Raw genomic sequence first — 16,287 nt, 5'->3', positions numbered from 1 at the left:
CTCTGTAAAAAAAATGGGTTCAGCTAGGGCATAAATTTCATTTATGAAAGTATTAAAAAGCCAACAACTCCTACAAAACAATACTACAATTTTTATCAACTTTAACTGTACTCTTTAGAAGAAAATTAAATACAAATAAATACAGTGTCCCTTGATTTGCTATTGCAGTTCTTATTTCTAAACTAAATACATTTTAAAAGCACAAATAATACTGTAATCTAAAATTTCAAGTCCAAAAGCAAAGACAGAATTGACAAAATGATCTCTTATGCAAAGAACTGCCCTTTTTCACCATTTGGGGAAAATGGGCATATGCATGTGTACACACACACACACACACACACACACACACACATATAATATACATGCTTGACATACACAAATAGCTCAGTAGGCAAGGTCAGGCTTTCAAAATTACTCCAAGGAAATGGATTTATTCAGGCAAATCTATATATGAGTCTCTGTACACATACACCGTAAGACTGGTTATGAACTTAGTAAGACCATCTTGTTTACTTTTTTTTCCAGATTGCTTTCAGTACATGCTTTCTTTAGAACATTCTTAAAATTGAAGTATAAAGCAATAGTATTCGATATATAACACACAGTGGAGTTAAAATCATCACACTACCTCTCTTAAAATCTCATTTCTATTGGTAGCTTTTCCTAATTCTTCCCTCATTAATTCCTGCTTGGGCTTTTCAACACTTTTCCTACAAAGCAAATTTTCCTCATGTGGATTTTGAATTGTAGGTTCTTGGACTAACTGATGAGCTGTATTTATGACTACATTGTTTTTAGCTCCAAGGGTGTAGGGTTCCTTGGGCTTTGCTCTTTTATGGCAGAGCTGGAGCTGAAAAGCATCTTGAAAGCCATGGCGAAATTTCTCATTGAAGAAACCGTAGACAATGGGATTGATGCTGCTGTTGCAGAAGGCCAGCCAGTGTGCTAAAGGGTAGATGTAGATGTTGATGGCCTGCAGTTCACTGGGAGACAGGTGGGCATAGTCTGAGAGCATCATCAGAGTCCACAGGGGCAGCCAGGAGAGAATGAAGAGCAAGACCACTATCAGTAACATCTTAATGACCCTCTGCTTCTTCCTGGATACCACATGCCATTGCTCCTGGTTCTGGGTGCCTGTGCGGGGCACTGTCACCTTGAAGAGTGAAATTCCAATCCTTCCATACATGATGACAATGAGGGACAGTGGGGCCAGATAGATGTTGGCAAAGAGCACAGTGGTGTAGATCTTCCTCATTTCCTGATTTGGCCAGTCTTCCCGGCACCAGTAGATGGGGCTGGTTTTATTCTGAGAGTTGAGTCTCACTCGGTAATATTTTTCTTCTTGTACGTGCAACATTATGGCAGAGGGGGACATAATGGTGGTGGCCAGGACCCATATGATCACAATAATGACGGATGCTTTCTTGATACTGAGCTTTGGTTTAAAAGGGTGGACCACACACCGGAACCTACAATTAAAGGCAAATATAAATGAAGCACTGCCTCCTAACATCTGACTGAGTAGTGAAATAAATTTACTTAAGTAATTACTGTCTCCTGCATTCCCCTCAAACACATAGAGTTATCAGTAATAGGCATATATTGCCGTTTTCTGTAACTGATAGAAATTTCAACTCAAAATATGAACGAGTACCAGACACTGTATCAGAAACTATTAAATAATAAAAGTAACAGTGCTAACTAGCATATATTGAAAATGAACATTTAATATTGTGTTTCAGGTACCTTTCCACTGGTTTGCATCAATTGTTTAAGCCTCCCCATTGAAAAGGTGGGAAAACAGGCTTAGAAAAAGTTAAACAAAAAAAATCTCGTTCATAATTACACATGATTTTTACACAGGTAGTTTTGGCTCCAGGGCTCACATTCTTATACTTTCCTCCATGCCCTTCTGTGGTCGTTTCCCACATTATCTGTGTGTTTGTCAACTGGCTTTGACCGGTTGAATATTAGCAAGCATGACATGAGCAGAAGCATGAGTGGTTTCAGTCATAAGACACAGAGCAGGGGAACCACACAGGGGCACCCAGCCAGGCCACAGAGTCACGAGAACTATTAAAGCATTATTGTTTTAAGCCACTGAGTATTACGGTGATTTGTTTTACAGCTGTCAGAGCCTGAGAGTTTCAGTTGTGAGCCGTTTATGTGCCTTCCTAATATTTCGTGTCCTCTGGTGTGTGTGGAAACTCAACATCAGTTAGCCTGATTCATTTCACCGCTGTTTTGTTACTGGGCTTCTTGATGTTAGTATCGATAACTCGCCGTGTTAAATTATAAGATAATCATGCCATTATGCAACTGTAGAACATTTTATATTTTTGAAAGTACCTACTTAATCATCTTTGATTTTTGTGATGACTCCATGAAACTGAAATGATATGGAAATTATTATTTTCCTGACCTGCAGCTAAAGAAACTTAGAAGTTTAAGTGGCCCCACAGAAACTCCAAATTAATTTATCTGATATGTCTTCATGTACTAACTAGTCAACTTGAATCCTGACAACTCTGTTGTCCTTCTCTGGAACTCATTCACTGCATGTGTAAGGTCTTGTCTCTTAACCTGCAATTTGCTTCTAATCTTCTAATTAGTGAATCCTCCCATTTACTCCCCCTGAAATTCTGGGTAACTTCCCAGACACAATTCTAGGTATTTTGCTCCTTTTATAAACCCACTTTTGAGGCTTCAAATATTATTTTTTCATTAATTCATTCAACAAATATATATATGTATTCAGAGAGGCAAAGATGAACAAGATAGAAAATGCTCCCTGCCAGGACATAGTCAATGGAAACATTGTGTAATAATGCTAAAATCAAGCTAGAGCTTGGACCTGGCCAGTGCCTTAGTCAGGGTTTTCCAGGTTAAAAGAATCAGCAGGATGTATAAATATATAGGAACCTATTTATTATAAGGAATTGGCTGTGCAATGATAGAGTTTGGAAAAGTCCCAAGATCTGAATTTGGCAAATGGAGACCCAGGAGACCCAACGATACAGGCACAGTTCATGCACGAAGGACTGAGAGCCAGGAGGGCCCCCGCTGTGAGCTCTAGTCCACAAGCCAGAAGGCGCAAGACCCAGAAGAGCTGATTTTTTAGTTTGAGTCTGAAGGTGGGAAAAGACTGATGTCCCACCCAGCTCAAAAAGTCAGACAGGAGGAATTCTTTCTTACCTGCAGGAGGATCAGCCTTGTTTGTTCTGTTCAAGCCTTCAGCTGATTGGATAAGTGCTTCCCTTACTAGGGAGGACAATCTGTTTTACTTAGTCTACTGACTCAAATGTTAATCTCATCAAAAACAACCTTAGCATCACACCCAGCATAATGTTTGACCAAGTATCTGGGTATCCTGTGGCTCATTCAAGTTCACACATAAAATTAATCATCACAATCAATTAGGAAACAATTTTCAATATATCTCAAGCAACAAAGGATAGTGGCCTCATTCAGGACCATTTAGCACCCAGAGCTGATGGGACTTGACGGGTGATTAAATAGAGATTGAAGAGAGAAGGAAGATTTGAAGATAAATCTCAAGATTTTTCACATGAATTGGGCAGAATATACAGGTGTTTTGCTTGTTGTTGAATATACAGATGTTTTCCAGCAGGCATTTTGAACACAAATATGAAATTTAGGAGAAAGACTTAGTCTGGAGAAATTGGTTTGGGAGTTTTTTTGAAGTTTGGCTTCTTCCAACAGCTGACTCTGAGAACAGCATCCAAATGCAATTCATTAAGATAGAGATGAAGGTGTGATGGTTTTAAAACATGTCCAAGTTCTTTGACATTCCTTCCCAATTCTTTTCTATTTTCCTTGCATATGGGCTGGCCTTAGAAACTCCTCCTAATAAGTAGAATGCAGAAGTAATACTGCATAGCTTTCCCTGGCACTCTGTTAAGACACAGGCCTCTGGAGCCTTGGACTGATGTGTAAGAAGTCCAGCTCCCTTGAAATTGCCGTGCTGTAGAGCCCATGTCTTGGAGATCAAGGACCCAAGGAGCCCCAGTTCGATCTTCCCAGCATAAGTACCAATATGAGAGTGAGAGAGGCTTCAGCCCCAGCCTGGATTCTCCCCCACTGGTGCCAAGTGGAGCAGAAACAAGCCATACTTGCTGAATCTGTCCACATCAGAGAGTCATGTGCTTAATAAACATTGCTGTCATTTTAAGCCACTAAGTGGTTTGTTTGGGGAAATTACTAGTTATATAGCAATAGATAACTGTAGCTACAGAGAAATGATATATGGTTGGGAAGGCAAGTAGTAAAGGGTGTGAATGAAATCACAACAGATGACCATATTTTTATCACTTTTCAAAAGACATAAAACAATTACAGATACAGTTAAAATTCTCTTGGTAGAACTGCTCAATCCCATTCCTCTTTCCCTTTTCCCAGAAATCCTGAAGATGGTATATATCCCTGCTGTCAATTTTTTAATGTTTTTATGGTACTAGTCTGCATCTATAATATTTTAAATTTTATGTTGATGGCCTCATGTTTTATCTTTATGTAACTTCTTTTTTCAGATTGTATGCTTTTGAGATTTATGCATTTTGATAGACATTGACCTATTTCATTCATTTTAACCACTGTACAGTTATCCATTGAATAAATGTAGCAAAACTTTTTTGTTATTTTAAACTTACTTGGTTTCTTAAATGAAGATTAATGTTTATTTCTAAATTTCAGTTTAGGAGGCATGCTAGAAACAGTGAAAAAGGAATTTAGTGATATTAATACTAAATGTAATGTGGAAGTAAATATGACAAGCTCAAGATCCAAGAACAAAATAATAAGGATATTATAGATTTTTTATTCACTGTAAAGATGATATGTATAATCAAGGTATAGAATTTATTACATATATATGATTAAGGCATAGAATTTATTATAAATATTCACATCAAAAGAATTTTATAGTAGTCCTACTACTAGAATAAAATGAGTATTAGTAGTATAAACAAATAGTAGTATATAAAAAAGAATTTAACATAATAACATATATAGGATGTAGTAATGCTGGAAATAATTAGCTCCTAAATTCTATAAAACATCTTTAGTTTACTTGGTTTGCAAAGGGAATAGAATTCCTTATTATGGTTAGCATATGTTTAAATTCTATTCCCTTTGCAAACCAAGTAAACTACAGCTACATGGTGGGTTCTCGGAAGTAGATTAAAACATTATAAATAATGATGGAAATGATAGATTTTTATTAAAAATAGAATCTGCCAGTTGTGTTTTGATGTCAACAATTCCACTGCATTTCATGTTTTTTAAAACTAGCTTGCTAGATTGGTTGTTGATGGGTTGTTTCCTTTTTAGATCAGTTTCTTCACTGAACGAGATACCTTGCATGTCATTGTTCAGTTTCCCTCTTCATTCCATTGTCACTGTCTTAATAGATGTATGCATCCTCTCCCATTTGAGTTACAAAAGGTTATTAACTGCTCTTCCATGCTCTAATCTTATACAACTCCAAATGATTTCTATGTACTTCTCTAACATGAAAATAGTAATTATGCCCTTGTTTGAAAGATTTCAGTAGCTCCCTCTTGTCCTCAGGAAGAAGTTTAAACTTCTTAAAATGGAAGATAAGCCCATACAAAATCCACTCCTTGCCTCTTTTGATGGCTTAATGTGCCAATCCACCCTCCCATGTTCCAGCTTCCAGAACTATGAGAAGTACATTTCTCTTGAGTCAGCCATGCAGTCTGTGCTATCTAATTACAGCTGCCTGGATTGACTAAGACAGACATGTATCATCCCTAGTTATTTAATTTTAAAATACAGAAATTTCAATAGTTTTATTTTCTTATTATTGAGCCATCAGTAGATATTTACTGTGTTCTTAAAGGGGTTAGTATCAGGGATACAGTTTTGGGAAGATACACCCAAATTCAGATTACACATTTTTCTCTGGTTAGGTGGATTAATTGCAGACATGCCCACTTGTCTTGATTCCAATGTTGGTGCTAACTTACCTGTCCACTGCTATTGCAACTAAAGTAAAGACTGAAGCTGCAACTGATATTCCCTGGACCAATCCACTGATCTTGCACATTGTGCTTCCAAATGGCCATCCTGAGAGGGAAATGAAACAGTCAGACTAGGAAATAATCATATTTTTAAAACATCTCACTGAAGATATGAATACAAAGGTGTGAAGTCAAGACTGATGCAATTTTTTCTAAATGATAGTAAGGTAATAGTGTTTCCCAGTATTTTCACAAATATATCTAGAGCTGTTTTTCAGCATACTAATAATAAAGGGAAAGCCTGAATAGTAGTTACTGCATTCTAGGGCACTGTCATAAGTCCTTTGCAAATGTTAACATATCTAATCCCCACAACAAGCTTTTGAATTCTTTATTATTCTCCTCACAATTTAGACAAGGTAACAGAGACACAAATGTCATAAATCTTGCCACAAACATATAACACTAATTTATAATTATGTATAATATTAATATATGATATATATAATATCTAATATGCAACACTTGATATAAGCCACTTGATACATAACAGTTATTTAGTATACTCAGGATTTGAACCCTTGGTAATAGGGTTCCAGGGTCCAAACCATTAACACTTATGCAATAATGCCCTTTAAGTGAATAAAACAAACAGAATATTGGTTTTCTAATTTGGAAATAAACCCCTTAAATTATAAGGAATCAGGAGTTACATGTAGAATAAAGTTAATATAATAAAATAAATATAAAAATAGGTAATATTTATGTGTAGTGTAGTAAGACAATATACCTCAGAAGCACTTTACTGAGGCCCTTACTCCTATTCATATATTGAAGCCTTGACTATCCAATGTGATGGTATTTAGGGTGAGCCTTTGGGAATTAACTGGACTTAAATTGGGCCATGAGGTGGGTAACAGAATAATAGGAGTAGGACCCTTATAAGAAGTGCAAGAGAGAGAGAGAGAGGTTTCCATGCACCAAGGAAAGACGACATGAGCACACAGCAAGAAGAGAGCTATCAACCAGCCAGGAAAAGGGCCTCACCAAGAACCTGGGCATGCTGGGCCAGATCTAGGACTTACAGCCTTCAGAATAGTGAAACAATAGATGTCTATTGTTTAAACCACCCAAACTATGGTATTTTATTATAGCAGCCTATGCTAAAACATACTTTGAGTATGAAGAACACTTTGCATGCACAAAAGCAGTCTATTGGAACTACTTCCTAACTGAATTTCAGTCACTAGAACGTTTATAAAGAAATTAGTAAGTGTATTTGCAATAGAGCTACTCTTAGCAGTCTAATGTTCTAAACACCCAACTGCTATTATAGGAAAGTAACAATGTTCTCCCACTAGCAAATATTCTAGTTTCCTAAAATATTAATGCTACATATTTTTCCAATGTTTAAAATTTCTTTTAAATGATATGCTGCAATCTATCTATCTGTTTATTTATTTATTATTTTGGTATCATTAATCTACAATTACATGAGGAGCATTATATTTACTGCAATTTATTTTTTAAAAATATTCTTACCTAATTCAAAATATTGCCAATAATCTAAATAATCCAAGTATATTATTAAAAAAACACATTTTGTCACCTATCCAAACCATCTTAAGATACATGTTTGAGTGACTCAACTGAATAGAAACCAAAAGAGCATGTCTCTCAAGTCCTAAAGTTTGTTTCGTTATTGTAGTATTACTTTTCAACTATGCAGAAAGTATGGATAGCAATTGGTTGGAAGTGGAAGAATTAGCCCATGATTTATCTCGTCTCCTTCACCAAACTCTGCTGAAGTGACAAACAGGATAAAAGAACATAAATCCACAGAAACTGCGGAGTCAGATACTACTGAAGTGGGCAAAACAACATGATTGGCTGAATTATGTATAAATGCAGTCAGATGCCATTGGCTCTTCCCCAGGCCAGCAGAGAAATGGAAATTACTCTCTGAGGAAGTAGAAACTCAGGGGCTGTAGAATGTGAGTCACCAGCTGCAGATGGAGTGGGTACCTCGATGATGCAGAAGGATTAAGCAAAAGTATACAGTGTGCATGCAATACTGTTGGCCCAGAGACCCACGCAGCTCTGGAATGCAGCAGCCAGCCTTATATCCTTATGGCAGTAGATCAGAGGATTTTCTTTTGGGGAAAGTGATCCCTTCAGGAACACTGGCATGCAGATGTTGGCAGTTGTGGATTTCCCAATGAATAGCCCAGACCTCAAACCCCAGGCATGCAGAGAGGTTCAAGGGCCACAGAGTGACTCACTCTGGAACATCATCAGCTAAGTAGAAGTTGACATTAGGAAAACTTTACATATAAAAGAAAGGGACTAAAGCAAATAGGAATAAACTTAGAAGAAAAGAATATGAATCAAGAAGATGAAAAATAAAAAGCAAAATATTGTTACTAATAACCTCAGAGACAGAACACATTTTATCCATGAAACATATGTGATAGTATAAGGAACATGCAGAATATAAAAGTAGGTCAAAGAATTTAAAATATGGTAATAGAAATGAAGAACTCAACATTAAGTCTGGAAGAGAAAGATGAGAAAATCTTTGAAATAAGGAACAGAAAATGGAAGAGAAACATCTAAATAAATATATAAAGAACTCATATACCTTTACACCAGAAAACCAAATAACCCGATTAAAAAATGGGGAGAGGACCTGAACAGATATTTTTCCAACAGAGAAATACAGATGCTCAACAGACATATGAAAAGATGCTCCACATTGTTAATCATCAGGGAAATGCAAATCAAAACTACAATGAGATATCACCTCACACCAGTTAGAATGGCCACTATCCAAAAGACAGTAAATAAGTTTTGGTGAGGATGTAGAGAAAAGGGAACGTTCTTACACTGTTGGTTGGAAAATAAGTTGGTGCTGACTTTTGGAAAGCAGTATGGAAGCTCCTCAAAAAACTAAAAATAGAAATGCCATTTGACCCAGTAGTTCCACTTCTCGGGGTTTACCCAAAGAAAACAAAATCTCTAATTTGAAAAGATACATGCACCCATATGTTATTATTGCATTATTTATAATAGCCAAGATATGGAAGCAACCTAAGTGTCCATCAGTAGATGAATGGATGAAGAAGAGGTGGTACATACACACTGGAATATTATTCAGCCATAAAAAGAAAGAAATCCTACTATTTGTAACAAAATGGATGGACCTAGAGGGTATTATGCTCAGTGAAATGTTCAGGAGAAAGACAAACACCATACGATTTCACTTACATGTGGAATCTAAAGACAAAGCAAAATGAACAAAACAGCAGTAGACTCATGGACACTGAAAGTGACTGGTGGTTACCATGGGGAGGGGTTGGGATAGTTGGGTGTGGAGTGTGAGGGGGACAAAGGGGCACAATAATTCTCAATAATAATAAAAGTTAGTCATGGGGATGGTAGTACAGCATAGAGTATAGTCAATGATTCTTTAACATCTTTGTATGTTGACAGTAACTGCACTAGTTGGGGTGAGGATTTAATAATGTGGGTAACTGGTGAACCACTGTATTGTATACTTTGAACTAATATAAGATTATATATCAACAATAATTCAATTAAAAAAAATATGAATAAAGGGGCAACCCAGAACCTCCAATCTCTGATTAATACAAGTTGAAGAAAGGAAAATTGAAAAGAATTCTACAAAAACACTCCCCAGGATTGAAGGCATCATTTACTGATTGAAAGAACCTAGTTTGTGTCCAGCACAATCAATGAAAAATAGTAAGACTTATCCAAAGCATAATTCCTGAAATTCAGAACACTGGGGATAGAGAACCCTAATAGCTTTTTTTTTTTTTCTTTTTTTTTTAATAATTATTTTTTATTGAAGGGTAGTTGACACACAGTATTACATTACATGAGTTTCAAGTGTACAACACAGTGGTAGAACATTTATATACATAATTCTAGGTTCCAGCTATCACCCTACCAAGCTGTTACAATATCTTGACTATATTCCTTATGCTATACATTACATCCCGGTTACTAATTTATTTTACCATTGGAAGTCTGTCCTTTTTTTTTTTTTTTTTTTTTTTTTTTGTGAGGGCATCTCTCATATTTATTGATCAAATGGTTGTTAACGACAATAAAATTCTGTATAGGGGAGTCAATGCTCAATGCACAATCATTATTCCACCCCAAGCCTAATTTTTGTCAGTCTCCAATCTTCTGAGGCATAACAAACAAGTTTTTACATGTAGAACAAATTCTTACATAATGAATAAGTTACATAGTGAACAGTACAAGGGCAGTCATCACAGAAACTTTCGGTTTTGCTCATACATTATGAACTATAAACAGTCAGTTCAAATATGAATACTGATTTGGTTTTTATACTTGATTTATATGTGGATACCACATTTCTCTCTTTATTATTATTATTTTTAATAAAATGCTGAAGTGGTAGGTAGATACAAGATAAAGGTAGAAAACATAGTTTAGTGTTGTAAGAGAGCAAATGTAGATGATCAGGTGTGTGCCTGTAGACTATGTGTTAATCCAAGCTAGACCAGGGCAATAAAACATCCACGTATGCAGAAGATTTCTCTCAGAACGGGGGGGTGAGGTTCTAAGCCTCACCTCTGTTGATCCCCAATTTCTCACCTGATGGCCCCCCTGCGACTGTGCCTGTCTTAGGTTGTTCCTCCCTTGAGGAATCTTACCCGTCTCTGGCTAACCAGTCATCTTCCGGGGCCATACAGGGAAATGTGAAGTTGGTAAGTGAGAGAGAAGCCTTATTGTTTGAAAAAGTTAGCTTTTTACTTCTTTGCATATTTATGCCCTGTGGCTTCTATGCCCAGCATTTGTCTTGAGGTATCTTTACCACTTGGAAGAATTATGATACTCGGTAAATTTGATATGAGGCACGAATTCTATTTAAGGGTTGTAATTAGGAAGGAAGAAGAAAAGCTATAGAAGTAGCAGGCGGAAGAAAACATGGGAAGATTGATTATTTCTTTGATATATCTTCTTGTAGAGTAACTTCAGCATGTATAGGTTTTAAGCTACTACTTAAATTGCACACACACATTAACATAATAGGAGTATAGTTACATAACCAAAGCATATCTGTAATTACCAGCCATCTGCAGTGAAACCAAGAAAACCAGTTAGGCACCTTAGGCATTTGTGAAAACTTATCTATGATATGGTCGATATTGTCCAACTGAACTTGAACAGTCTGAGAGAAATCAGACAAATTAAAACAACCCATTCCTGGGGACTGTTCACATGCCATATGTTCTTTTAACAATAAATAGTTTGTAGTTGTAAGACTTTGGAGCGCTACAATTTGCACTTCTCCAAATTCTTGGTTGAGTTCCAACAGTATAGATCCAGTCCAATTTTGTTGTTTTACTGTATGCACAGGCCAGCTTAGATATCTCCGTCCTCATTCCCATGGCAGGTCCAGGAACCGGTGGGACGAGTGCATCCACAGCTGTAGCAGTGCGTGGATCTTTGTTGAGGTTTTTTGATGATCATCTTCTGGCATGAGTCTTCCAGAGGGTGCAGATGTTGGAAGTTCTTTTTCATATCATATCTTAGTTCATTTTCGGGGTAGCCCAATTAGGCTTTGATCCTCTGTATAAACACAAACAGACCCTTTGCCTACACTTTTATATGCCCTTTATACCCTTGTGTAGAACTCGTTGGAGGTTACCACACAGGAACTGCCCTTTTTTTTTTTTTTTTTTTTTTTTTGCTATCACTAATCTACACTTACATGACGAATAACTCTCCCCTATACCAGGTCTCCCCTATAAACCCCTTTACAGTCACTGTCCATCAGCATAGCAAAATGTTGTAGAATCACTACTTGCCTTCTCTGTGTTGTACAGCCCTCCCTTTTCTCCTACCCCCCATGCATGTTAATCTTAATACCCCCCTACTTCTCCCCCCCTTATCCCTCCCTACCCACCCATCCTCCCCAGTCCCTTTCCCTTTGGTACCTGTTAGTCCATTCTTGAGTTCTGTGATTCTGCTGCTGTTTTGTTCCTTCAGTTTTTCCTTTGTTCTTATATTCCACAGATAAGTGAAATCATTTGGTATTTCTCTTTCTCCACTTGGCTTGTTTCACTGAGCATAATACCCTCCAGCTCCATCCATGTTGCTGCAAATGATTGGATTTGCCCTTTTCTTATAGCTGAGTAGTATTCCATTGTGTATATGTACCACATCTTCTTTATCCATTCATCTATTGATGGACATTTAGGTTGCTTCCAATTCTTGGCTATTGTAAATAGTGCTGCAATAAACATAGGGGTGCATCTGTCTTTCTCAAACTTGATTGCTGCATTCTTAGGGTAAATTCCTAGGAGTGCAATTCCTGGGTCAAATGGTAAGTCTGTTTTGAGCATTTTGATGTACCTCCATACTGCTTTCCACAATGGTTGAACTAACTTACATTCCCACCAGCAGTGTAGGAGGGTTCCCCTTTCTCCACAGCCTCGCCAACATTTGTTGTTGTTTGTCTTTTGGATGGCAGCCATCCTTACTGGTGTGAGGTGATACCTCATTGTAGTTTTAATTTGCATTTCTCTGATAATTAGCGATGTGGAGCATCTTTTCATGTGTCTGTTGGCCATCTGTATTTCTTCCTAATAGCTTTTAGGAAGAAAAACAAAATACATATCATGAGTAAAAAAAGTATGAGTCAAATGGCGTTAGATTTTTCAGCAGTAACACAGGTTTCTCAGCAGCAACAATAGAGCAATCTCTTTAAAAACTTTGAGGAAAAAATGCCCAGCCTAGAATACTCTAATCATCAAATATAATCAAGTGTGAGGGCAGAATAAAGATATTTACAGGAATTCCACTCTTAGGAATTTACCTAAAAATGCAGGAGTGCAGTTTGAAAAAGACACATGCACCCCTATGTTTATTGCAGCACTATTTACAAATAGTCCTGAAATGGAAGCAATCTAAGTGTCCATCAGTAGATGAATGGATAAAGAAGAGGTGGTACATATACACAATGGAATATTATTCAACCATAAGAAGAAAACAAATCCTACCATTTGCAACAACATGAATGGAGCTAGAGGGTATTATGCTCAGTGAAATAAGCCAGGCGGAGAAAGACAAGTATCAAATGATTTCACTCATCTGTGGAGTATAAGAACAAAGGAAAAACTGAAGGAACAAAACAGCAGCAGATTCACAGAACCCAAGAATGGACTAACAGTTACCAAAGGGAAAGGGACTGGGGAGGATGAGTGGGAAGGGAGGGATAAGGGGAAAAAGGGGCATTACAATTAGCACACAAAATGTAGTGGGGGGTGGCACAGGGAAGGCAGTATTGCACAGAGAAGACAAGTAGTGATTCTGTAGCATCTTACTATGCTGATGGACATTGACTGTAATGGGGTGTATGGTGGGGACTTGATAATGGGGGAAATCTAGTAACCACAGTGTTTCTCATGTAAGTGTATATTAATGATACCAAAATAAAAAAAAAAGATATTTACAGACATACAAAATTTAAAACATTTTTTTCTCAGTTCACACATTTGCAGGAAGCTAACAGGAATCAACCAAAAAAGACCTGGCTCCAGAAAACAGAAGATTGAGCCCAGAGAAAGGTATGGAGAATTGTTAGGGTCTCAGCGACAGGACATTCCAGAACAGTAGCTGAGGTCCATGCCTGCCTGGAAAGCAGTATGTCTGCATAGGAACAAAAGGATAGAAAGTACCAGGAGGGTGTCTCTTGGAAAAAAGATGCAACTTAAAAGTTACCTGATTTAAAGGTATTGACAGGAAATTAACACATCTGGAAGAGAATTTGAGGATATGTTACTGATAGGTACACACCCCAAGCAAATTCAAAGTATGTTGCCCTTATTAAATCCAGGAAAACAAATAATATTTTATAGGAGAGAAATTGATGTCATAGCACTCTACATGGCTAAGCAGGGGTAAGATACATATGATAATAGGAAAATACACTATGAATATTGATTTAACCAAAAACACGAGATAATCATCATGAGAATGAGAAGAGGTGAAGGATATAAGTGTATATTTGTGTGAGTGTATATTTGTGTTTTTGTATGTGTCTGATTATTTTCATATACAATTGTAGCCAATCATGTTGTTTTCCCAACGCCACATTCAGTATCTGACACTGTTTCTATGGATTTATATTCTTTTGTCCTACTGTCATTTCAGTGGAGTTTGGTGGGGGAAACGACCTTTTGTGGTAGAATAAGATTATGAGAACTCAATTACAATTACCGTTTGAATGAATTACAATTACATGAAAACATGGTATTTGGAAATATGATAGTAATTACCAAAAATAAAGGCAAAAAATGCTGAATGTGACTACCTCATGGGGAATGGGAATCAGGGGTAAGGAAGGGTACCATATATGGAAAAATTTTTAATAATAATTTAACTGTAAATATAGTTTTTAAACTATATTTTTCAAGGAAATACTGGGAACATTTCTTTTTGGAGAACTACATTTCTTGAGAGCAGTAATAGTTTTTATCAATTCACTCTTTTTGTCTAGCACAGTATCTTAAAGATACACATCCTTGATAAATATTGTTTTTTAATGATAAAATTCACAAAAGCACAGAATCTATGCAGGACATGATAGAACAGGCACTCTAAACCCTTCCTGGTTCCCATTCCAGAGATAGGAAGGAAATAGGTGAATGCTAAAGAGAAGCGGAATCAGCTAATGTTGAATGCTCTGGAAGGATAAGGGCTATGACCCGGCTCGTGCCCCTCTAAATAATTTTGATATGCTAATTGTTTTTTCTTATACAGATTTAGAATATTAATAGCTTGGGTACTGATCATTAATTAATGCAACAAATATTTCTTAAGTAGGTGCTATGTACCCAAACTGTTCTGGGACCTGGAGATGCGGTATTCCTGCACTTCTGGAGTACATGATATGGGGCCACAGAAGTAGTGATGTGGGCCCAGAGGTACTCTAGGCACTAACCTTACAATACGAAGTTAGTTATACTGTGTGTGGAAATTACCACTTTTTTGTGAAATCATTGGGACTGCTGCTCCACCTTCCCTCAAAAACTATTGGTAATCTCCCCAGCTAACCACAAGAGGGCCTAAATATCTATTTGTGTTAAATTGGAAACATTACATCAGTTGAAACCAGACTTTCCAGTTCCTTGAACTTGGCAGTCCATACTATTCTCAGTATTTCTACAATATTATATATGTCCTGACTGTATTAAACAAATTCAAAGCACTCTTCAGTAAAGAGTGCTAGATCTCAGTCTCTGATGACCTTCAGTGAACATTCTATAAAAATGACAGCTTCTACTCTTCATTTCTGTCACTTGCTTTCTTTTATCCATAATTCTTACTATTCTATGACTACTTATATAGCTATTTGTTTATTTTCTTTCTCCTCATCTAGAAAGCAGACTTCATGAGGGCAGGTACCTGGGGCAGTTATTGGAACCCCATAAATATTTGTAAATGAATGGATGACCCTGCCACGGCTGCAGGGATATGGGACAAGCGTTTTCTCATATCATCTTTGCACTGCGCACAAGTCAACATACCTGCTATAATATTGTCCAGCAGCGTGATAGGCATACAGAATATACCAACTAGTAAATCACTTATTGCCAAGTTCAAGATAAAGAGATTAGTGACAGTGTGCATATGTTTGTTCCTCATTACAGTAAAGCAAACCACTGTATTTCCCACCATGCACAGGAAGAAGATCAGAAAGTAGGAAATAATGTAGACTGCTGCCACTTGAGGCTTGTGAAGATAGTAGTTCACATAGGTGATATTGCTATCTGAGTACTGATGATGCTTTGTGTCACTGACACTCCAAATATGCCCGTTTTCTGAAGAGTTTGAGCCCCATTTCTCACTCATGGTGGACCTGAACGAAGGAGAGGTAGAAAAGGAAAAGCATGATTAGAAACCAGTAGAAGTTCTGTGTGTGAGTTTAAGAAGGACACTTTTAAAATGCTATGGAATTTGGTGTGCCTTCTATAATAATCCATAAATTCTACATGGAACTGAATTATAAATAAGGCATTCAAATTAGGATTTTAACTAAGAATATTTGAAAATTTTACTTTGTGCTGTAAGTAACAATTATTACATTTTATTTCCTTGATATATGCTATATTTCACTTCTTTACCTTTTCTATCCAACTGCGAAGCTTCAGGGGAAATTTTGGAAGGGAAAGTTATCAGGTAACATGTCAAAACCTACTTGTTCTTTTAAGACTAACTG

The 16,287-nt window shown here is 36.9% G+C and overlaps 1 protein-coding gene across 1 annotated transcript; it reads right to left on the bottom strand.

The window, feature by feature from the left end:
* Positions 1-380: 380 nt before the first annotated feature.
* Positions 381-15,920, bottom strand: NPFFR2 (neuropeptide FF receptor 2). Its single transcript, XM_036878978.2, has 3 exons — positions 15,596-15,920; positions 6,012-6,111; positions 381-1,472 (listed from the first exon to the last, which is right to left on the bottom strand). Exons 1-3 carry the CDS (start codon positions 15,918-15,920, stop codon positions 623-625), a joined length of 1,275 nt encoding a protein of 424 aa, XP_036734873.2. The 3' UTR covers positions 381-622.
* Positions 15,921-16,287: the final 367 nt, after the last annotated feature.

Source organism: Manis pentadactyla, chromosome 5, assembly GCF_030020395.1.
Source record: "Manis pentadactyla isolate mManPen7 chromosome 5, mManPen7.hap1, whole genome shotgun sequence".
Classification (NCBI taxonomy): Eukaryota; Metazoa; Chordata; class Mammalia; order Pholidota; family Manidae; genus Manis; species Manis pentadactyla.
This window is presented reverse-complemented; position numbering and strand designations above follow the sequence as displayed.

Excerpts from the sequence above, each read along its gene's own strand:
- NPFFR2 (XM_036878978.2), bottom strand. The coding sequence starts at position 15,920 with ATGAGTGAGAAATGGGGCTCAAACTCTTCAGAAAACGGGCATATTTGG. Across the intron at positions 6,112-15,595 it reads GCTGGACAATATTATAGCAG|GATGGCCATTTGGAAGCACA; the intron begins GTATGTTGACTT and ends TTTCCCTCTCAG. Across the intron at positions 1,473-6,011 it reads GTTGCAATAGCAGTGGACAG|GTTCCGGTGTGTGGTCCACC; the intron begins GTAAGTTAGCAC and ends CTTTAATTGTAG.